This window comes from Poecilia formosa, unplaced genomic scaffold (assembly GCF_000485575.1).
Source record: "Poecilia formosa unplaced genomic scaffold, Poecilia_formosa-5.1.2 Scaffold440, whole genome shotgun sequence".
NCBI lineage: Eukaryota > Metazoa > Chordata > Actinopteri > Cyprinodontiformes > Poeciliidae > Poecilia > Poecilia formosa.
Window position 1 is genome coordinate 126,406 of NW_006800379.1, and position 22,198 is coordinate 148,603.

The window sequence follows — 22,198 nt, forward strand, 5'->3', positions numbered from 1 at the left end:
AAAAACAGCCAGAAAAATTTGAAGCAGCTCTTGATGAGAATCAAATGTTTGTTGTGCTTATGAAAGCCAAGGGATCACTTGGAGCACAAACCACATTTTACAAATTAGAGTTACTGGCAAAAGTCCAAACCGTTCTTCAGGTTTCTTGCAATAAAACCAGTTATGTAAAACTATTGTCACTAGGATTATGTTCAAGTTCAAATCTAAATCCCACTTTCTAGTCTCAAAACTGATTGAAGGGTCTGATTAGAGCCAACATTTAGAATAAGCATTTAACACAAGCGTTATTATTTACAGGCGAGCCTCATATTAATCAGATTCATTTCAAACGTTTGTGAACTTTCCACATGAAAATAGAGTTAAAATTCATCTGGTCATAATGTTTGCAGCAGGGCAAAGCAAAACAGTGCTAACTGCTGGACATACTTGTCATGAAGGAGTTTAGTAATTTTAGAAACAAATTGTGTTTCATTTGATAAAATCTTGTAGTATTAATTGTATTGATTCATTTAATTCATCTATTAGTTTGTTTAATTTGTCAATAAATCTAATTTGTAGTTGTGGTCGAATCATTTTTGGCTGAGCTCTACTTACTGTAATGTTTTTGCGTTAATTCTGTTAAAACGGTTTCTAAAACAGATTCCCGTCATCTTCATTCATCCACAAACACATTGCTTTTGTAGCAAAAAGACCAACGCACAAGAAATATGGAAAATTGGTGACCTTTAATTAAAATTGGTTTGATTTATAAAACATCAGTCAAGATAAATATATCAATGAAACTCTTAAAAATAAATTATGGACTGCTTTGATCCTCTGACTGCATTTATGGCGTCTAACTCCGAAGTCACTTTTTCTTTTGCCACGTCTCTGCATCCATCCCAGCATTCCTGAGTCGCAGGAGCTGGAAGCCGTGGCCGCAGACCAGGATCCATCCCACCTTTGCCGTCTTCTTCCTGTCCTCACAGGAAGCTGTGCTGGTGTCTCGGTCCTCCGGATTCCCCAGGTCATCGGTTGTCTCTTCCTCTTCGCCGGTCTTACAAACTGGGTCAACTGTTTCCTCCAAAACTGCATCAGACCCCATCATTTCATCCACTTCTTCTTCCTCCTCCTCCCACACGGCGAGCCCCGTGGCATCTGCAACGTGGGAGCACAGCGCCCCGTTGTGGCTGATGCCGGTACTGCTGACTCTCCACAGACAAACCCTCTGATCGGAGGAGGTGGAGACCAGGAGGCCGGGGCTCAGGAGCTTCAGGGCGGTGAGGGAGGCAGCGTGGGCCAGCGGGATGCTGAACTGGGAGTGCAGACGAAGCTGAAACTGGTTGGAAGGATTATCCTGCGCGGCGCGATCGTCGCCTGTGTGAGAAAACCCCCGGCTCCCCACGGGCTCCCCGTCTTCTAGGTGCTGCGCCCTCACTGTGGACACCGTCAGCTGCCCGTCATCTCCTCCGCTCGCAACTGTTACCAGGCAACCGTCCTCTTGTTGTCCCAGTTTCTCCACCCAAACAGCCAATGAGTTGACGCCACTCTGGTGGGCGGGGATGACGAGGCAGGGGATTGGCGGGGCTGCGGCGCCACTTGGATCCTGGGCCGGCACAGACAGACTTTCAGTCAAATGCCACACTGCGATGTTTCCATCTGTGGCTGCGCTGAGCAGGAGCCTGGACCTGTGGGAGGGAAACACATTCCTGCATCACGGCTAAAGGACGTCTAAAAACAGCTTTTTGTTTCTTTTTTTTTCAAGGTGGAATGATTAAACATGGCATTTCTATATTTACACTTTCGGGGGATTACTGTTGAAAAACTCATGCACAGAGAGAGAGGACATGAAAACTTCAAACAGAACGGGCTCGACATTTTATTTGAAGGGGTGTGCATAAGACTGATGAGACGGTGTCATAAATATGACATAACACCTGTTATGAACATGAAGAAGTCTTTATGAATGTTTATGGCTGCTGTCATGAAGTGTCATTGGGTAAATCATGACACTTTTAATAGAAAGCTGCTTTAAAAGCTGCATCTATTTGGTGAACAAGTCCATGTTAACAGGGTTTCAGTGATGACAGTGGCACTGGTACTCCAGTATATTTCAGTTTATTGTCATCTTTTATTCTTTTTATCAGAAACCAACCTATTTGAATCAACTATCAATTCTACCGCTGATCATCTATAAGTTAGGAGCCTGTAGGTGATCAGCGATTAAGCTGTCATTTGCTAAAGCATTTTGTGGAAATGTTTCTATATGTTTGGGTTTATATAATATATGTCTGAATACATATTTTTTTAGATCCAATGGAATCAAGACCATTCACAAACTTCTGGACCCAGCTCTTTTTTCAAAGATTCATTGAAGTTGTTTCGTTCCACACTGAAGAAAACAACTGTTGAAGTAAATCATTACAAATACGACATGCATGACGGTGCTGAATGTATGCAAGCATCTTACAAATGTAACATGTATGAAGCAAAGACTTGATCACCTGTTGCCTTTGTCGTCCTGCAGGCTGCAAGTGGCGACGCTGAGAACACAGCGCTGGTGGTAAAACGTCTCCCACAGCAGCTCGATCTGATTTTCGCCTTCACTGACAGAAAACAATCTGGAGAAATAGCAAGTGTGTAAAACACGAGAGCAGCCAAAGCTTATACAGATAGTTGGTTGGTTTTATTCTAATTCGCTGAGCCTAATTTTGTATAAATGTTCTGCGAAAGCAGAATAACCTGCAGGGTTCCCACTTCCAGCAAATTACAACATTCAAAACTTTTCCAGGTTCAAATTATCACATCCAAAATGGTTGTTCCTCGTGTTTTCATAGCGAAATTACTCGAACCACATATCCACAAGTCCAAACACTGAAAGACAATATTTACTCTCTTAAGTAAAGACACCATACGGACCCATCCGACAGTCATCAACATGTTCAGAAACATTACAGCACTTCAAAAGCCTTCATCAACCAGACTAACCTGAGTGCCCCGTCACTGCAGGACAGAGCCACGAGGACGCAGCCCGTCTCCTCCTGCAGAACCTCTATGGACATGTACCTGCAGAAGGCCAAACCCAAGAGGACAAACTTTATCCAGAACCTCAAATCTGAAGAACAAATCCAGTCATTTTCATTTGCTTGAACACATTTCAGCCCCACATTTTCTGAGAAAATCTTTCTGTTCTGGAAGCGCCTTGTTGTCCCTCCGGAGTAATGAAGTCAGACTGGCTAAATTAACTGTCTGACCAATCAGAGGGCTGTTCTTAACGTGCTAAGATGACAGTGAACCTGAAACGATTAATCAGATTAATTGTGACGAATCAATTATTGAAATTGCATTTAATCATTTTATTAATTGATTAATCATTAATGGAGATTAAAAAAAGACTATTTTTTTGCTCAGAACAGTAATTAAATCAAGACTGTACAAAAAGAAATCTATATATTTTGCATTTTAAGATAAAGGAATAGTTGCATTGTTTAATTATGAGTCATGATACAGACATGTCAAGATTCTGCTCACTTTTATTATTCTGTTCAAATCCTTAAGCTCATTGACAAAGAGGAACTGAAAAACATCCCTTTGGTTCATTTTAACTGGCGCCATCTGGTGGCCACATCTCAATCCTACAAAATGAAACTGCACCTGGCTAGAAAAGCAACATGGCTCTATTAAATAAATAAATGAATAAATAAACAAATGGATTATGAAGAATCAACTCAATCTAAATCACCCTATCCAAACTTGCCTTGACTCTGGGTCCATTTTCACAGTTTTGTGTCGGTTCCGCTTCTTCTCCCACTGCGCGTCCAGTCGGTGGCTCGCCACCTGGATCACCTGACAGGAAGGAGCCAGCCTCTGCCTGTCCCAGGCGACCAGCAGTCGATTACATTGAATCTGAGCCCGGCCTCCGGCGGACAGCACCAGGGCGGAGAGAGTCTCTCCCTGCGGTCGCGTTATCGCCGTCGCTGTTCGCACGCCCGAGATGTGGTCGGTAAGAACCGAGAGAACCTTGATGATCCCAGAAACTGGGTTTATAGCCAGGACCGCTAAGCTAGTGTCCTCCCCTCCTGTCACCACTACCTCCCAATATGATTTGCTGCTTCCTGTACGTGCTGCTTGTGAGTCAATTCCAGTCTCTTCTATCCTTCCCAGCCTGCACACACACCAGATCCCCCTGCCATGAATGCCGTCTCTCAAGCTCCATCCTCCAGTTCTCCCTGCGTCCCCAGCACAGCCGAGCATCTCCCCTGGGGGCTGCGAAGTCAGGACAGCCCCCTGCTTGATGAAGACCAAAGCCCCCCGTCCGGGCCAAACCCCTGTGTGCGACGGCCAGAGGCTCCAGGAGCGATGACCGCCGCCACAGGCCACTGCCATCAGCCTCTCCTGTCTCACAGGGTCCCACACCACAAAGTGGACGCCGTGGAAGCCGGCGATGACGAATCTGGCCTCCCTCGGCTCCTCTCCGATCGCATTTTCCGGTTCCTCTCCTTTCTTGATTTCAGACTCAAGAATGAAAACTCTCTCCAGCCACTCCATGCCCCGGCAGGCCCGTTGGACTCTGAGCAGCTCCAGCCGAAACTCGCCGTCTTCACGCCGAGTCCTGAAGATCCTCACACAGCCATCCTTCCCGGTGCTGTAAAGCAACCCCTGGTACTCGCACACCGAGGTCACGCCGTGTTTCCCGTGCACGCCGAACAGGCAGCTCAGGGGCCGCAGTGCAGAGTCACGCTCTTCTTCCTCTTTCCTCTGCGAGCCTTTACCGAGTTTCTCATGATCGGTTTGGTTCAGCTCAACGTTTTCCCCTTCCTGAAACAACAGCAGCGACCCTCTCCTGTCTCCACACACCCACAGCACCTTGTTGGAGTCCCGCCGGAGGCGAACGGCGGCTGTGAGCCAGCGCTTGCAGCAGAGAGGGAGGAGAAAAGGTGGAAGAGGTTCCACACTTAGGACTAATGAGCAGTTTTCAGTCATTTCTACCTCGACACACCAACGACAGATGAATCCTTCGGCACCTGATGTGAGTAAATACAGATTATCCGTTTCCTTTTTCCAAATGACACTATGGATCTTTCCTGGTCTGCCTGTAAGATGTACACCAGACAGAGGACTGGAAGTGGGAAACACCTGGATGGAGCCACTGATGTTCCCAACAGCACACAACGTGACCAAGGTGGCTGCATTTCTCACTAACACAGTTACTGTCTCCATCACACAATATGATGAAAACTCAGCTGGGCCTTCCCATATCGTCTCCCAGCTCCCACTGCTGTACTGGCAAACTGTCCCTCTGTCAGTACAAACCAAAAACCGACTCCAGTAAGTCTTCTCCTCCTCTCCTCCCACTAGACAAACCACTTTCGGAAGAGCAGGACCTGGAAACTTCAGGTCTGTTAGCTTCTCTTCCAGGCTCTCTTTCTCCTCAACATCTCCTACTTTCCACAGCCTAACCCCCCCGTCTGCTCCTCCTGTTGCCACCCATCTCTCACCATCTCCTGTTCCCCCACCGACCGCTAGGGAACGCACCCCACCGGCGCGGTGTCCCTTCAGCGTTCGAATCACCTTCCCCCCTTCTATCAAGTCCCAGACTAAACAGGCGCCGTCCTCTCCTCCGCTGAACGCGTACCTGCCTGAGAGACGAACCGAGAAGACTCTGGCCTGGTGGCCGTACAGGACCCTTAAACACGTCGGGTTAGGGTCTCCGCATTTCCCTCCAGGGCCGCCCAAGGCACCGACACCCCAAACCCGAATGCTGCGGTCATCTGACGCTGATGCGAGGTACCCGTTCTCCTGGAGGTAAGAGACGCTGAAGATGACCCCGCTGTGACCCAACAGTCTGGACTCAATTGGAGCCTTGTGACCAGCGTTGATCACTTCATCACCTAGACCGGGTTTCCAGATGATGATCTGGTTGAAAACAGTCCCACCAACCAAGACGGTGTCAGCCCACGAGTCATGCACCAGAAGAAGGGCGGAGTACAGCAGGCAGCCCTCCAGGCAGGAGCACTGAACCAGGGCGCTTCCTGTGGTAGAGTCCAGGAGAAGAGCGCCGTTATGAGCAACGGCAACACAGAGCAGGGACTGCTTGTCTGAGGAGAGCCAGCGGACATCTAGGGCCCAGTCCCGGAGCTCCAACAGGGGCCCCAGGGCCTCCAAGCGAAGAGTTTCCACATCCTGGCACTCTAAATGAAGCCTGACGAGCCTCACTGCCTTTCCTCCAAATATGGCGAGGTCGTAGAAGCTACTTGTAGAGGCAGAGTTCTTCTCTAGAGATCAGAAATAGACAAACAGATCAAGACACTTGTGAGCTTAAACGGAGTTCACTCGTTTTTACAAGCAATGAACAAACATATTACAAATAACCCCTACCGCTGATAAAGATTAGAGATGCACCAACATCAGCCAGAGTTTCCTTAAAAAACTTTTTTAAATGTAATAAAAATCAGACCGCACAGATGCTTCAATGGCTAAAGAGAGGTAATCTGACATACATATATCTTAGTTTTTTATTCCTTAGAGGAAAAAAAAAATCAAACAAAAAACCATCATTATGTGTCAGAGCTGGCAAAATTACTGCATCTCTAATAAAGCACCACTTTCACCATTTTTTTTTCCCAACAAGGGCAAAGAAAACTGATTTGTTTTAGGCTCAAAACAACATTTTAAGCCAAAATATTTTGTAAAAGTGGCAAGTGCCACTTTTACACTTATAACATTTAAGTGCAACATTCAGATTCAGAGAAAATCTGGCAAAACATTTTTCCGCTGTTTGAAAATTAATGCATAGCACCTGAGACGGTGGAGTCCTGCGTTGGCACCGTGTCCCGGCTCCTCACTCTGATCCCGTGGATCCTATAATGTTGCAGGATAGTCAGCGAGGCACCGACATTCGGGCGGGGCAGGAGACTGTACACGGACAAGACTGGTCCTTCACCTGCCACAAAGGACAATGGGAAGAAGGTGTAAGAGTGCATGAGACCATTAAAAAAATAGAAAAATATATATTTTTATATATGTGTGTGTTATTTTGATTACCTTTAATTACTTTGAGTTTTTGCTAATCATTTAGCTTTTGCAAAAAAATAGTAGCTAAAATGCTAATCATCAAAATCAGTACTGACATTATCAAGATTTCAGCATCATTATATGAAGTTTTTCTCTAATCTCTTTGCTCATCAGCTTCTCTAGTTCATTGGTTAATTACATGATCCACTTTATGTGGTAGTAAAAGAAGAACGCTGCCAACTGATGATGGTTTCCAAAATTACAAGTAAAACTCTAAAACAAAATGTGGCATGCATTTATATTCAATCCTGATGAGTCAGTACTCAAACCACCTTTTTGCAATAATTGTAGCTGCAGGTCTTTAGGGGTTTGTCTCTACCGGCTTTGCACACACAGAAACAGAATATTTTGACATTTATTCTTTGAAAAACTCAAGCTAAGCCAGTTTGGACAGAAAGCATGGAGGTGTGAAGAGCAATTTCAAGTCTTGTCACTTGTTCTCATTTTGGTCTGGACTTTGACTGGGCCATTCCTTTGTACATATGGCTATATGTTTAGTGTTGTCTCATTTTAAGGTGAACCTTCAATCCAGTATCAAGTCTTTTGCAGCTTTTAAACTGGGTTTCTTGCAGGACTGGCCTGCATTTAGCTTTATCCATCTTCTTATCAACTCTGACCAACATCCCTATCCTCGCTGAAGAAAAGCATCACAACATGCGGCTACTACCACACTTGACCGTGAGGATGGTGTGTTCAGAGTGATGAGCAGTATTTATATCTTTGTCTTATATTTTTTATTTAATCATACCCAAAAACCATGTATCATTAATTGAAGTGTGTGGTTCTGACGTGACAGAATGTGACTTACCTGTCAGCAGAAACCGATCCTGAAACAACTCCAAACCTGTGATAGGAGCCACCAGGGCAGCAGTCTCCATCTTTGCAGGTTACTGTTTAGTTTCTATTAGAAAACCATTCTGAATGCTTTCTGAAAGACACAATGCTACTAATTAGAATTTGTATTTAAACTATAAAGTGTGTTTGGTGAACGCTGAAAATGGATAGTGTGTTTAACTCATCTTAGCAATGAAAACAACACGAAAAAGCTTTCAGTTAGCAAAACAAGCTAAAAGCAGGAGCACTTCATTTACATTTATTAAACAGAGGAATAAAATGCTCGCTTTTCGTATGGAATGACAATCAATGCGTACCTCTTTAAAGCTTTAAATACAGCTGAAACATGTCTCTGACTTGTATTTTTACATTGCTGTTCAGTTCTGTGAACAGCAATTTTGTCCACATGTGTTTCTATACTAATTCCGGTCTAACTTAACCAATAAAACTACAAGATCCGATTTCTGAAGGCTGATTGGCTGCAGGAACAATGAATTGTGCTTATTGGCCAAAAAACACACGTGATAACAAGGTGAAAAGTTGTGCTGCGTTGAGGTGTTTTCAGTAAAAGTGCGCTAATTGAAAAAGTGAGTATTGTTCGCTGTAAGAAATACAGTTAAGCTCACATTATTTAAAACCTCTTGTGATTTTTTAAAAAGAAATTTGTCTCAGATTGAAAATGATATGTTTGTCTCTCAAAACAGTGAGAGATATGTCGTTTTAAAATTTTCATTTCTGCACTTTAAGCAGATGCAATTGCTATTTCTAATAGTATTTAATATTTACAATTTTTTAATAATGAAAAGGAAAATATTAATTGCATTTTATATATTTCCCATTAGAGCAAGCCTTATAATAAGTCTTGTAATTAGTGAGTCTCTGAGGTTGAATTGGCTTTCTTGTCATCACCCAAATTTTTGGCTTTTTCCACAGATAGTTTATTTTTTTATGAATAATTATGAGTGATTGTGTGCCATATCAAGGTGCTTAATGTATGTGGTTTTATGTATATTTTCAAAAACAATGACACATATGGAATAGTTGAAATAGGTACGTGTCATTTATAGACTATTTTTACGTGATATGATTTATTATTTTTGAAAATCAGATTGAATACTGCTTTGAACACACTTTCACAGAGGACCTAAACGCATCATATGGCAAAATACTGTAAATAGGATTCTTGTCCGTGTTAAGTAGCGGTCCAGCTAACTTTGAAGCTAACAATGCCTGGGAAATGTAAATTCCAGGATTCCTGGCTGACAAAGGACGCTTTCAAGGACTGGCTGGTCAAAGACGCCGATGACATTCATTTCGCTCGATGCAGGGCCTGCTGTAAATCAATCAAACTTCAGACCATGGGCGAGGCTGCTCTCACCAGCCACGCAGGCGGAGCTGGCCACAAAGCTGCGGTCCGAAAGCTGCTGGAAGGTTTGTACGCCTCCCTCTGTGTTTATGACAGGAAAATGACTTGTAATAACGACGTATGTTGAATGGGACGCGTTGTGTTTGTTTGTTTTAACTCTTAATTGGAGTATTTGGCCGTCAGTCACAACCAGACTCTCTGCAGTGTTCAGTAGAGACGACGCACCAGCACCTTTATCAGCACACATGCATGTTGGGATGTGGATGACTGAGTTTTTGATCACGTGGTATATAACTCGCCGTATAAACAAAGTCAGCGTGAAAGCTGCGGCTTGCCTCTTTTAAAACTCATAATTTTAAAGCAGTTTTAGACAAGAAAAAAAAAAGAGCCAGCTGCTTTTTGCAATATTACCAATTCCCCTTAAATATGGTTTAATAAAATATGATTTATAACTGGATTGAAATCTAAAAAGACAGAGAGCTATGGGTATGATGAGCAGGTGTCTCTATGGATACCAGCAACCAGTAATCAGAGATGTTGACACAGAATAAAGCTTGTAAAATAAACGTGATCATCAACAGAGAGAGAAACCTGAGCAGCAGCAGAGTATTTACTCCAGCTACAATCCCCTTTTGCCTAAGTCTTTCTGTGTTAAACTATTATTTTTTTATATAAATAACTTGTAAAAACTATTATTTCTTAGTATCCGATTTTTTTTTCAGAAGTTTGTAGTTTTGTGAATTTTGACTGCAATTGTTTTTTTTGTTTAAACCTAAGTATAACGTCATGCCTGCGTCCACCAGATGGAGGCGCTCTTTGCAAACTGTTCTGAGACACATTTTCCTTTCCCATCTGTCTCTGTCCTTCTTGTCTAATATTGCAGGTGTTTTAATAGGCGATGCAAGACAGATGAACGGCAACACAAATCTGGTAAACATATAAGTTATTTATTTTTATGATTTAAGTTCATTTAAGCAATAATAATAATTTCTAAGTTGCTCATAAATCATAACCATTGGATTCTTGAGAGGGAATTTTATTGCCCGCTGCCTCCCTATTAGGTAGAGAAGAGCAAGGAGCAAATGGCCCTTGCCCTCCAGCGTGAAGCTTTGGACAGAATCACAGGCAGCGACTGGTCAGACCTGCATCAGAGTCCCTCTACAAACTCCAGCTCCCACAATGCAGAGCTGCAGGATGCAGCCTTTCCTGTTGCGTACTTCACAGTCCCAGGTACTGGCAGATAAAGACCTACAATAAAGATCAAATATTTTAACCTTGCTATTGAGACATTTTGTTTTTATCTCGCTAGCCAATCAGGTACTAACCTGATTAGAATTTGTTATTTTATGTCATAAATAATAAGAATAATAATAATAAAAAAAACATAACCTACGATTGAATTTATTTATTGGATAGATTTCAGAATGAAAGAAAGCACTGAAGCTCTGTATGACATGCAGGTCTATTGAATCAGATTTTGTTAAAGGTCACTATTTCAGTTTAAGTCTGCTCTTATCTTAACAACTTAGATTTTAAACTAGAGATAATCAAGTGCAATTCTTAAGAAATCCCTCTAGCATTGAGTTTGAGGATCTGAATCACATCATACCTTTCTAGTGCTGCCTGGCAACGGTTGCCACCTGAGCAGTGAGCCACTAGGGAAATGGTTCCCCAGTTGTTCCCAACTTTAAACCTGGGCTTCCTTTGTCACCTCCATCCACACAGGAACCTCGAGAACCATCAACCATCACCTTCATCCGTCCGACATCAAGGAGGAGGAGGTCAGCCGCCGCCTGACCCCTCATGACTCTGTGGACTTTTCAAGACTGGAGCTTCAGCAGCGGACAGAGGCTTTGGAGCAGCTGGATCAGATGAAGATCCTGGAGTGGGAAAACCGGATGAAGGTACTTGCCTGGGAACAGGAGCTGGTCCGGGAGAAAAGGAAAGCAGCTCGACAGAAGGAGAAGGCCTTCAGGATGAAAAAGGCCTATTACAAGGCCAAGCTAAAGAGGCTGGGTGGAGACGTGCCACCGTCCTCCTCCAGCAGTGGCGAAGAAGACGAAAAGATATCCGAGCTCAACGGCTGATCTGATCTTTTTCATGCTTGTTTCATTCTCGTGGTGTTTGTCTATAATCTTTGGGACTATTTTTTATAGATTTCTATATCGAAGGTTCTGGTGTGGGTTAGTGGAAACAGACCGTGGGCGTCAAAAGTCATTGATTGGATATTCACAATACGGAACACACACAAAAAAAAACACCTTTTGGTTCCTGGCTGGTCTGGAAAAATCTGGAATTTGATTCAGTTTGTTTTTTTCCAAGAATGGAAACGACTGAGAAAAATCTAAATATTTGTCTTTCCTTCCCTCGCTCGTGTTCTACCTTCCTTTATTCATCCTTCCTTCTGTCCTCGTGTCCTACCGCCATCCTCTCTTCCCTGCATCCTTCATTTGGTTGTTTTTATTTTTTTTTGTAGAAAAATCTGCCATACAGTCTTAGCGAATGTTAGTATTTTGTATTTTAAAGCGAGAGTAAAGGCTGAGTCTGGACGTTTTCCATGAATAACTTGTTGCAACCATGATGACATATGCACTGTGACACATGGCAGTGACGGTTGTCAGTTCGAATCCTCTCTCGGACGTCGTGTTCTTGGGCAAAACGCGTCACCTGCCCGGTGGCGGTCAGAGGGCCCGGTGGCGGTCAGAGGGCCCGGTGGTGCTGAAGCATGTGAATGGGTGAATGATTGTAGTGTGGAGTGTTTTGGGGTTCTCTGGACTTGATGAAACTCTACACAAGTACTGGCCATTTAACATGTGTGTGACGGCAGCTGGTTGTGTGGCTGCTTTCCTAAAAAAAAAAAATAAAACACAACTCTTCTTTGGAACGAAGCCGTTCTAAAGTGAATGTGGTACTAATGTTTAAACACAAACTGGCACAATAATGAAAAATATATATATTTGATTACTTTGTGAAATGCACATTAACCACAACAGTAATGCTGTCTGCAGTTTTTTTTTTCTTTTTTTTTTACATGGCATTGTTTTTTTTGTTGTTGCATTATGTTCTTTTAAGGTAATGTGTTCTTTATAGTTGCTTCAGCTGATGTATTCGGTTTATTCTCAATTCATTGGTCCTCTCTAAATGCACAGTTTTTAACACTCTTATTGAGCATGTTATTAGATTTTGCTGTTAAAAAATCAACATGTTTGTTCATAAAATGTAATTTTCATAAACAAAGGAATGAATAGTAAAATTTCCTTCAGAGGCTTGACCATTTTTTGTGTGTCTGTTGCATCATTCTGATATTACTAAACTGACGTTAGTTACTAATTAGTGAAAACAGGATTAGAGAACATGCTCTAGTATTTGCTGTTCAGTTGTTTTTCTGGCTTTTGATCAAGAACCTGATAATGAAAGGAGTTATTTGCAGACAAGACGAGCGGCTCAATTCATTTGCACTCTACAATTATGCAGTACTTTTAGCGTGTCTGCTACAAAAACTGGAACCGAATGTAAAAAAGTTCAAGTGTCGTGAATAATTTTGCAAAGAGCTGCATTAAAAGTTTGCTTCACACGTAAACCTTACTTTTTATCTGAGAAACAGTGATATTGTAACAGAGCTGACTGTGTTAAGCTGTCATCTGAGCCGCTGGCTGTGACGGAGCACTTTGAGAACCAAAACAAGTCAGCAAGAAACACCGTCACAAAAAAAAAAAAAGAAGAAAAAAAAATAACGCTCTGTCAGAATGTGTCCTCTCCTCGCTGCCTCACTCCCTAAAATGTCCTCATGAATATGAAACAGTTACAGGCAGAATATAAACACACACACACAGTCTGGTAGGAATAAGTCTTTTTTTTTTTTTTTTTTAATGTCCAACATTTCTCTTGTTTTTCTGCGAAAACAGGGGAACAGCTGTTTCTGTCCCGACGGCGGGACAGAAGGCATCTCATAATGAACACACAAGCCAACAAATACAATCTCTCATCATTCTGCCATCTTTTCCCTGCCTTTCTTCCCCCCCCCTTTGTTTTCCTTTTCAATCTCCAGAACAGATGACAACATTTTTGACTCAAATCTGCCCTCTCTTGCTCTGGTTGTATGACTTCTACTGGTTTAAAACAAATTATCTGGGACTTGTAGTTTCTGTTCTGGTTCTCTCCACTCAGAGTGCCAAAGCAGACCAATGACCAGTTTTGTGCAGGTTTGCAATGAGGCGTCGCTGCAACAGTAAATCACACATCCATCAAACCCAAGTGAGCCATTTAAGGAAGATAAATATAACTAACTGACTGCAGTCTGGTGGTCTTGGCAGGTTCTTGCAGGTCCTGTACTTTGTGCCTGGCATAAGATTTTACTTTTGCTGTTTACATATAAACATTTATTTTAACACATTTCCCCACTGTTCATCAAACTGGGAACTTGTGGCCTTGAGAAACATAATTATCATAATAAACAATAAATAAAAGTCACACGTGTAAGACAAAAAAAAAAAGGGAACATCATTTGGGTTTAAAAAGAAAACACATTCGTGATTAAAAATAAAAATACGATTTAAAAGAAATCGTAAAACAACTCTTTCATAAAATGTCAATAAATTATCACTAAATAAAATAGATCTCCAGTCAGTCTGATCTCAGGAAAACTGTGGAAAGAAAAGAAAATAAATATCTATTTTCTTAGGCGGACTGCTTCTTTAACTAGCTGACAGGTGGCATTCGCCCAGCAGGAACATTTTTTGGGAATAATCCTGTCAGAAACAGATTTGGTGTCACGTTCTGAGGAGACGGGGCTGACAGAGGTACAGTCAGAGCGGGAAGATACACGTTTGCTTGTGATGCGCGTCTTTATCTCCACTGTCTGCATTTCCCTCCTCTTTTCCGACTATTTCTGTCTCCGTGACGGGCGGCGTCCACGCCTTCCTCCCTGCAGCTACGCGTTTTACAACACAGTCATGATTTCTGACCCAGTTTATCCTCCTACTGATGATGTCTAGCTTTGTAACATCCGATGTCTTTTGTGTCCATTCTGCTGGATTTTAGCCCACTTGTAGTTTGTGTCCATTCTTGATCTTGCTCATTCAGACAAACTTCAGCCAAATTGTTTTTGTTGTTTTAACAAAACGCCTCTTTTTCATTCATACCACTGAAGATGTGTTTTTCTCTTAAAGGGTTCAAGACTGAGATAATATTGGCAGTAACCATTTTACCTGATGCCTGTAACCCTCTTATCATCATTTAGTGTAAATTAGATGAGCTGGTTCTGCAGGCCGAAGCTAACTTATACTCTGAGAAGAATCAAGATCCAAATTTACCATCTTAAACATCTCAGATCTAAAACATGTCAAAGCAGCGCATGCAAACAATACATCACAAACCTATAGTTCCACATATTTAAATTCCTGCTTTTTTGTTGTCACAAAGACTGGAGGCAGTGTTTTACTAGTGATCCTCCTATAAGAAGCACGAGTCCTACAGCTAAAGTGTTTCAGATCAGATTAGCTGCCCAACACAAAAGTAAAGTGGTGCACACAGCAAACATTTTATTTCAAATTGTATTTTGATTTTTGCACTGGTTTAACTTTTATTTCTGACGGTAGTCTGAAAGAATTTGCATGTTTCACACAGGAAGATTAATGGTGGCGCACAGCCTCCTATTCATTTGGTTTCTTTGTAAATATCCACCTAATTGAAACATGGCAGCAGTTGAGTGATTCAATATTTAAGAGTTAATTGTTAACTTGAGCCGTTAGGACCAACTCATGTGAATTCATACTATAAGAAGAAACCGAGATTGATGCAACACGTCGTAACTTTTCAAAACGACCTCACTTAAGAATCCTGAACCTTTAAAGCATGAACTCGTTGCATTTTGCAAACATGAGTGTAAAAGAATCAGCAGCTGATTCAAATACCTACATCTGCAAAAAAAATAATAAAATAAAATAAAATACAAATTATAGCTTTTAGCGTCGACACTGCTGACACCTCGTCTCTCCTTTTGTTAGCCAATGCACTGCAGCAGAAGCTTCGGCTGATCTCAAATAATGCCTCCTTCTCCATTAATCCTCCAAATGGCAGGAAAAAAAACAATCTGTCTGAAAGAGTAGGAAACACTTTATCTGAGCTCGTGGTGAACAGTTTGGAGCCTGATTAGATTTGAAAATAAGTGCTTCCTGTCTGGAATATTTCCTTCAGGGAGCGTCTGGGAGTGAAAAGATGCTAAAGACGTGAGCTGACATATTCAGGTAGACACCGCGCTGCATGCAAGCATCACGTTTGCTTTCATGTCTTCAATAAATATTTGAGCACGTCGGGATTCAACAGCATTGTTCTCGTTATTTTGCTTTTTTTCTCTCTCTCTTCCGTCATTCAGAATCAGAATCAGTTTGGGCAGTGAGATAAAACGCCAAACAGCTGTTTATATTCTAGTGAAGAACTAAGGCCTCAGTAACAAAGAAAATTTTTTCATTTTGGTTCATATTTGTGTAAAAAAAACAAACAAAAGCGGTTTTACTTCTACAGCCATCACACCATGTAGGAAGCATTTTCTAAACGAAGAGCAACACAAAGTTTCATAGTGATTTATGTCCCTTTGGCTTTGAGTTTGGACGAGAGGCTTCTGCATGAGGAGCTTTTGGAAATGAGTTTCCTGGTTGCTGCTGGAGAGACTCGGCTGCTCCTGTGCTGCCCCCGGAGGCAGGTTGAGTCATGATGCATCAAAGTGTAAAATAGATGCCTCCAGGGGTTCTTAAAAGTGGTTGTTACTTGATCCTGCCTCGTGGAGAGAGGCAGACGGCGAGATCAACTTTCACCCACCAGGTTTTTAAAACTGCGCTGATATGTTCCCGTTACGTCAGCGGATTGATACGGTCTGCTTCAGATTCAGAGAGCACCGGGTCGTGAATATATGCACCGGCTCAAAAAAAAAAAAAAAAAAAAAAAAAAGAGCACAATCTCCCTCTTGCAGCAGCCACATCATGTCACTGAGCTTTAGTAGTTAGGCAACCATCTTTGAATCTAATGTGTTGTTAGCCATCTTTCTTTGCACAATCATCTTGCTCCATCAGCTCTCCTCTCCTATAATAATTCCTTCCTCTGTTTACAATCACGCTTCGATACTTTGAAATTACCCCTTCAACCGAGTCTTCCCATAATCTCGTCACTCTATTGCCGGACCCCTGCTGCTTTACATGAAGTTCAAAGGTTTGAGGGACAACATTCTGAGGGAAATGTATTTCTGGGGAGAAATTTTAGTTTTTTTTTTTTTCTTTTTTTTTTTTTACTTTGTAGAGGGAATTTCTTCCATCGGCAACACACAAGACAGCACTCGCTTCACCCTCTTTCACAACCTCACGCACGGACACGACTGCGTAAAAAAAAAAAAAAAAAGAAACTTCACAAGATATTTTTTCACTTTCAATGAAAAAGATAAAAAATGTATAAAAAGGCTATTTACAGTCACTTTTCTTCTTCTGTTTTGACAGGTCTTATCGGATATGGTCGTGTGTGTGTATGTATGTGTGTGTGTGTGTGTAACATCTGAGAAGATGTTTTGTCTGTAATTTTCTTTTTTGTCTAACTGTTTTTAGGTAGTAGAATTAGGTGGTTTATTCAATGTCCGCGGAACGAAAGATCGCGAGCGGTGGGACTTAAAAACTCGATATACACAAAACGATCCGCTCACAACCTTCTTCTTTTGTCACAGACCATCTCTCTCTTTTTTGTCTGTAAATGTTATTTTTGCCTCTTCATCTTTTCTGTCTCCTCTGAGTCAATTCTGTTTCTACTTCCCAGGCTGGCCATTTAGTTCATCCTTGACCTTTGAGCTTTGTTCCAGCACTGTTGCAATGCATTAATGGCTGTGGAGGCTGTCATCAAGACTGTCCCTCGCTTCTGTGGGCTCTGAGGTGAAGGGGAAAGAAAAGGAACATCAGAAAGTTCATACGCCAATGGTCCCAATTTCAATTGACTAAAATAAAATGAACAAATGCTAACTTACTTTTTTTTTTAGGTTTAAGAAAGGAAGTGTGTGCTTGTATCATGAACATTACTGGGAGGATGCACTGTAGCAGTGAGAACAATTTCAGTTTGAAGAAGCAAGCTGGCAACAATTTAGTGTCAAGCTAATTAAGCTACTAAGATTCAAGCTAGAAACAATTTGGAGTCAAGCTAACAGCTAATTAGAGTCAAACTAAGAGCCACTAAGACTGAACTGATTATGAAGGGAATTTTCACACCTGTAGTTCATTTACTATGGTTCAAGTCAGTTGGTGAGTTTGTTCATTTGTAACTTTTTCTGATGCCAAGATTGTTTATTACGTTCTTTTCTCTGCTGCATGATCCCACAGGGCAACGCAAACCTGACTACAGACAGGCGATTGGCTCATACACCTGGTAGCTGTGTGAGGCTGAGGTTGAATCACATCCAGAAATGAACTGATCAAGAGTTCATCTGAAACGGTACTGTGATCTTGGTATATTTTGTTTTGGTCCACACCCTAGCGTGATTATCACATCGACACAAACCACACCGAGGGGTGAGACGAACCAAAGTCTTTTAAAATGACTTAATACCAACAGGTGTGAAACCACCCTCAAAGTTATGTTAATAGTTACTCAGAATCAAGCTAACAGCTACTCATGCTATTGGTCTCTGAAGTCGGGGTTAGACTGACTTCCCACCTGAGTTGAAAGCTTTCTAGTTCTAAGTTGTTTTGGTGCTAACTATTTGTTCTATGTGTTCAAAGCGGCTACATTCTCAAACAGGTATCCATACAATGATGTACAATACATGTTTAATGAGCAACAAACTATCAAGACTGAGATGAGCTAAAGGCTGTAAGCTGAAAAAAAAAAAACTATTTCAGGACCACAAAATGCAGAAGAAAATGAAAACATAAGGAAGTCAGTCCTCAAGGGCCAGCACCCTCCATGCTTTAGTTCAACACACCTGGACCCAGCAACGGTTCGTTAGCAGAATCTCTGTAAAACACTGACATGCTGAGGAGGAAGTTACTACCACCAGGGAGAGAACGAAAACATGCCGGATACCGAATCTGGAGGACTGACGTTGGTCACCTCTGGCTTGGAATGACACACAGACAAACTTACTCTGAATCGGGGGAGACTTCCGACATGCTGTGAGTGGTGGACTGAGGTGGGGAGGGGGAGGGTCCGTGGACAGAGCCATTAGGGCCGGGGTTAGAGGCAGCGGGAGGAGTAAGGACAGAGGAACTGAAGGATGCCAGGATGGAGGATAAGATGTCCAGCTGCTCACTGGACGGCTGTCGGACCAGAGGGTTTGGATTTGAACCTGCAAGCTGGGGGACAGTCTGACCAGGGTACCTACATGAGGGTGCAGAGTCCAGGCGTCCTCTGACATGAGCTGGAGGAGGTAGCTGTTCTTGTTGCGGCTCCTCTGAGATTGGCGGAGGAGGAGAGGCTGACAGAGGCTGGTCGGGGTGCGAGGGCTGCCGGGGGGGTAGACTGCGGAGCCACTCCCGACAAGGCTGAGCCTGAGCCCCTACCCCGTTGGCCTCCAACTGCTCCCTCGACCTGCTGCTCATCAGAGCTCCTCCGAGGTGCTCTCGCGACGAGGCCTGCCGCCGAGTTAATGTGTTCAACTGGGACCTGGAACCACTGAGGTATCCCTCCATCCCGGCTCCTACGGCTCCTCCATTCCCACTCAAGTCCTCCCTTGACGCATGGAAGCTGGCAGTGTGATGGTTGTCCAGTCTGTCCCTGGATCCTGACAGGTTTTCCCTGGACGACGAGACTCGTTGGTGATCCAAGCCCCCGAGCCCCGCCCCTAGTCCCAACCCTAGTTCCCTCCTCCTGGGAAGAAGGTCCAGGTTATCCCGGGAGCCGCGGGAGTCCAGACGCTCTCTCGACCCCCCGACTGTCTGTCTTCCGAGGGGATCCCTGGACAGCTGCCTCCTGGCCAGCGAGTCTAGGTGCTCCCTGGAGGAGTAGCGGGAAGCCGGCTGAGAGAGAGAACCAGAGCCTCCTGTAGCACCGGCGGTGGCAGAGTACATTCGACCGTAGGAGGCTGCTGGAACGCCTCGGTGGCCGAGCGTGGAGGTACGGTACCAGTTGAGCTCACTGGGGACCCGGCCCATGGTGGAGAGACCCTGCAGTGCTGGTTGGCAACCGAGGCGATTCTTCAGGATACCTGTGAAAGAAAAATAGGAAAATGGGAATGAACAATACCAGCTGAGAAAAATGTAAGTGAAGATTTGAAAGAGAAATGAGAAGAAGAAGAAGAAGAAGAAGACAGCAGTGACACTTTGGAGATTTTAAGTCTGCCTTCAGCCGCTGTTAAAAGGCTATGAAACATAATACCACATCGGTTTTGGTTGTGAAAAATGAACAGCCTGAGGCAGACATGAAAATCAGTCGTTTCTTCTGCAAAGACTCAGACTTCCTAAGCTAAACTTCTGACTTTCAGACGTCTTCAATAGGAGTTGAAGTTTTCCGTCTGGAGACATTTTTGGGAGAATACATCGAAGACATTAATATATGGACGAAAATCAAGCCTGATTGCAGATTGCAACATGATAATCTCGCAATGATGCAAATCGGATGCAACAAGAAAATTTCTTATTCCGTCTTCTGGATCTGATTAAACTATACGACAGGAGACAGAGGAAGAAGGAGCTTCACGTCTCTCTCACCCTTGCGGTGCCTGTGCGGCTGGGTGAGGCCGTTTTCGTCCCCGCTGGTGAGCGCTGCGTCAAGCTGGTTGTTGTTGGCAGCGTCCTTGTTGTAATCCCCCCCCAGGGGGCGCTCTGAGCCCCACTTCTGCAAGGTGTCGCATTCGTCCAAAGCAGGCCAGTAGGACAGAAGGTCATTGCCGTCCAAATCTGTTTGCATGAAAAACAGAAGCGACTTCTTTTGGGTTACGGGTGACCAGGATGAGTTTTTGGTTTTCAGTTCTGGAACATGCATTACTGCTTTCAGGATTAGACTTTTATTCAGGTTGACATTAAGCCTTCAACGTATTTTAGCTCAGTGCCTTCAGAAGTCATTTTTATCGATAAATAGAGTCAATTTGTTTGTGATTAAATCTTAATAAAAACAGCAAACACAGCACACAGGTCAAAAAGAAAGAAATAAACATGTAAAGTAAATCAAATCGTCTGGAGATTTAATTGCGATTTGAAGGTGCCTCTACAGAGCACCGACCATGTGGAGGACTGACTAAAAATACACGCCACACTTTTCAGATTTTCACTAGTAAAAAGCAAAAAAAAAAAAAAAAAAAAGACAAAAAAAAAGGTCACGTATCAGTTCCCTTCAATTTCATTAAAGTTCAAATAAACTCAGCGTCAATAAGCTGTGTCACGAGAACAAATCGACAAACACGAAGTGAGAACTGAGCTGTGGATTATGACAGAATAATACATCCTGTTAGTCAAGTCTCTGTCCACAGAGCAAGGCTTAAGGAGCCTGTTTTTATTCGTCTGTGTGATCGTTTTTATTGCCTGGGACATTTTCCCCATCGCTGTCTGAATCGGCAGTGATGGGAGGTTAACTGCTGCTCAGCTGACAGCCTCTAACATATTTTGCTCATTCAGGGGTTAATGCTTTGTTGTAGTCAATGGATCCCTTTCACACTGTGACCTTTGGTAAAAAAAAAAGAAAAAAAAAAAAGAAAAAGCCAGGTATCTCAGCGCTGCTCTTAGATTTGACTGCAGTGATGTATTGATTGGACCCGACTGGCCATCCGGATCTCGCAACAGACAGCTGCGTTCTGGTTTAAACCCAAATGACGTTCAACTGATCCAAACAGCTTATTAGGCTAAAAAAAATGATTACTTATATGGATTTATTGATTTGAACATATCTGGCCTTTCAGAAGAACAATTCAAGCATGACATTTATTTCAGCAACTGTCAAGAGAATGAGAAAATGATACAAGTTAACGAGCTTCGGGAAGAGAAAGGTGTTCGATAGTGACAACTTGGGCTGACATTTTTCTTGCTTTGGCTGTTTGACGTCGTGCCAATCTCTGCTACGTGTTTTCATCACATGAATCGACTGGTCAGCGAAGATGCTTGAAGGGTTTCCATGGACTTTACTATTTTTAATTATCTGTCTTGAGTCTGCATGGACCCCAAAATAACAGCTAAGATGCACATCCGAATTGCATCAAGTTATAACCACAAACTTTATGCGAAAGCCTGACATGAGAAGTTTCACATTTTTTCAAGTGGAAGGAAAATGATGTTTGACGAGTTCATTACCAAACATTATAGCAAAATCCCCACTTCTCATGAGCGAGTTTACTCAGAAATTCAAAACAGGAAAGGCGCTCGTCTACCTTTGGTGCCGTTGTTGGTGGGTTCGGTGAGCAGGCGCTCGCTGTGATTGGAGCGCTTGAATCGCCGCTGGATGCGTCCCCGCAGACGCACATTGTCGTCGCTCTCAGAGGAAGGGATGGAGAGACTTCGCTCCTCATCCATGGAGAGGTCAGAGTCTGAATCCGAATCCCCGCCTGAACAGGGCCGGGTTGAAGCATGAAGAAGAGACATAAACGTAAGACAGAGCACTGAAAACTTTCTCCTTTACAGATGCACTGAAGGTGGTTTATCTTTTAAAGAGCCCAGACGTGGAGTGAGTTCGGCGTACAAACCGGTGATGTTCCAGCCCTCAGGGATGTTCTGCGTGTTTCCCTGCATCGCCACACCTGATTTAAACGAACAGCCCATTAGCAGGCACCTGCAGAGCTCGGTGACATGCTGAGCGGGCAGTTTACCCATCCAGTCAGGTGTGCTGTGGCAGGGACGCATCTAAAACATGCAACACACTTCCCTGAGGACTGGAATTAGACACCGCTGATGTGAAACCTTCTCCGTTAGTGTGGGTGTGTATGTGTGTGTGTGTGTGTGTGTGTTTGTGTGTGTGCGTGTGTATGCGTGTGTGTGTGCCTGCACCCTAACCTCC

The 22,198-nt window shown here is 43.1% G+C and overlaps 3 protein-coding genes across 7 annotated transcripts in view; 1 reads left to right on the forward strand and 2 right to left on the reverse strand.

The window, feature by feature from the left end:
- Positions 1-706: 706 nt before the first annotated feature.
- wdr6 (WD repeat domain 6) lies at positions 707-8,340 on the reverse strand. 3 transcript variants are annotated; one of them, XM_016663736.1, is made up of 7 exons: positions 8,205-8,340; positions 7,862-7,943; positions 6,779-6,922; positions 3,737-6,254; positions 2,968-3,045; positions 2,484-2,600; positions 707-1,667 (listed from the first exon to the last, which is right to left on the reverse strand). In XM_016663736.1, exons 2-7 carry the CDS (start codon positions 7,929-7,931, stop codon positions 848-850), a joined length of 3,747 nt encoding a protein of 1,248 aa, XP_016519222.1. In that variant the 5' UTR covers positions 7,932-7,943; positions 8,205-8,340; the 3' UTR covers positions 707-847. The 3 variants fall into 3 exon arrangements, with proteins under 3 accessions (XP_016519222.1, XP_007577469.1, XP_016519221.1); XM_007577407.2 differs by having other exon boundaries at positions 7,862-7,981; XM_016663735.1 differs by having other exon boundaries at positions 7,862-8,340.
- Positions 8,341-9,018: 678 nt separating this feature from the next.
- Positions 9,019-15,174, forward strand: fsbp (fibrinogen silencer binding protein). The gene is made up of 4 exons (XM_007577410.2): positions 9,019-9,318; positions 10,137-10,183; positions 10,315-10,483; positions 10,979-15,174. The coding sequence occupies exons 1-4, from the start codon at positions 9,114-9,116 to the stop codon at positions 11,338-11,340; spliced, it is 783 nt and encodes a 260-aa protein (XP_007577472.1). The 5' UTR covers positions 9,019-9,113; the 3' UTR covers positions 11,341-15,174.
- A 435-nt stretch (positions 15,175-15,609) lies between these two features.
- celsr3 (cadherin, EGF LAG seven-pass G-type receptor 3) overlaps positions 15,610-22,198 on the reverse strand; it is a 101,629-nt gene continuing 95,040 nt past the window's right edge. For 2 of the 3 annotated variants that reach the window (XM_007577420.2, XM_016663733.1), the window contains 5 exons: positions 22,195-22,198; positions 21,576-21,749; positions 19,927-20,115; positions 18,365-19,424; positions 15,610-17,155 (listed from right to left, as the gene is read on the reverse strand). The exon at positions 22,195-22,198 is cut by the window's right edge and continues 88 nt beyond it. In XM_007577420.2, the coding sequence (XP_007577482.1) occupies positions 17,128-17,155; positions 18,365-19,424; positions 19,927-20,115; positions 21,576-21,749; positions 22,195-22,198 (1,455 nt within the window). In that variant the 3' untranslated portion in view covers positions 15,610-17,127. The remainder of the gene's footprint in view (positions 17,156-18,364; positions 19,425-19,926; positions 20,116-21,575; positions 21,750-22,194) is intronic. The other variant, XM_016663734.1, reaches the window with a different exon arrangement.

What these genes read in the sequence shown, in the direction of transcription:
- wdr6 (XM_016663736.1), bottom strand. Translation starts at nt 7,931, where the DNA reads ATGGAGACTGCTGCCCTGGTGGCTCCTATCACAGGTTTGGAGTTGTTT. An exon ending in GCAGGACTCCACCGTCTCAG is followed by an intron (nt 6,255 to 6,778) that starts GTGCTATGCATT and finishes TCTGATCTCTAG; the next exon opens with AGAAGAACTCTGCCTCTACA. An exon ending in AAAATGGACCCAGAGTCAAG is followed by an intron (nt 3,046 to 3,736) that starts GCAAGTTTGGAT and finishes GGCCTTCTGCAG; the next exon opens with GTACATGTCCATAGAGGTTC.
- fsbp (XM_007577410.2), top strand. Translation starts at nt 9,114, where the DNA reads ATGCCTGGGAAATGTAAATTCCAGGATTCCTGGCTGACAAAGGACGCT. An exon ending in GGTCCGAAAGCTGCTGGAAG is followed by an intron (nt 9,319 to 10,136) that starts GTTTGTACGCCT and finishes CTAATATTGCAG; the next exon opens with GTGTTTTAATAGGCGATGCA. An exon ending in TGAACGGCAACACAAATCTG is followed by an intron (nt 10,184 to 10,314) that starts GTAAACATATAA and finishes CCTCCCTATTAG; the next exon opens with GTAGAGAAGAGCAAGGAGCA.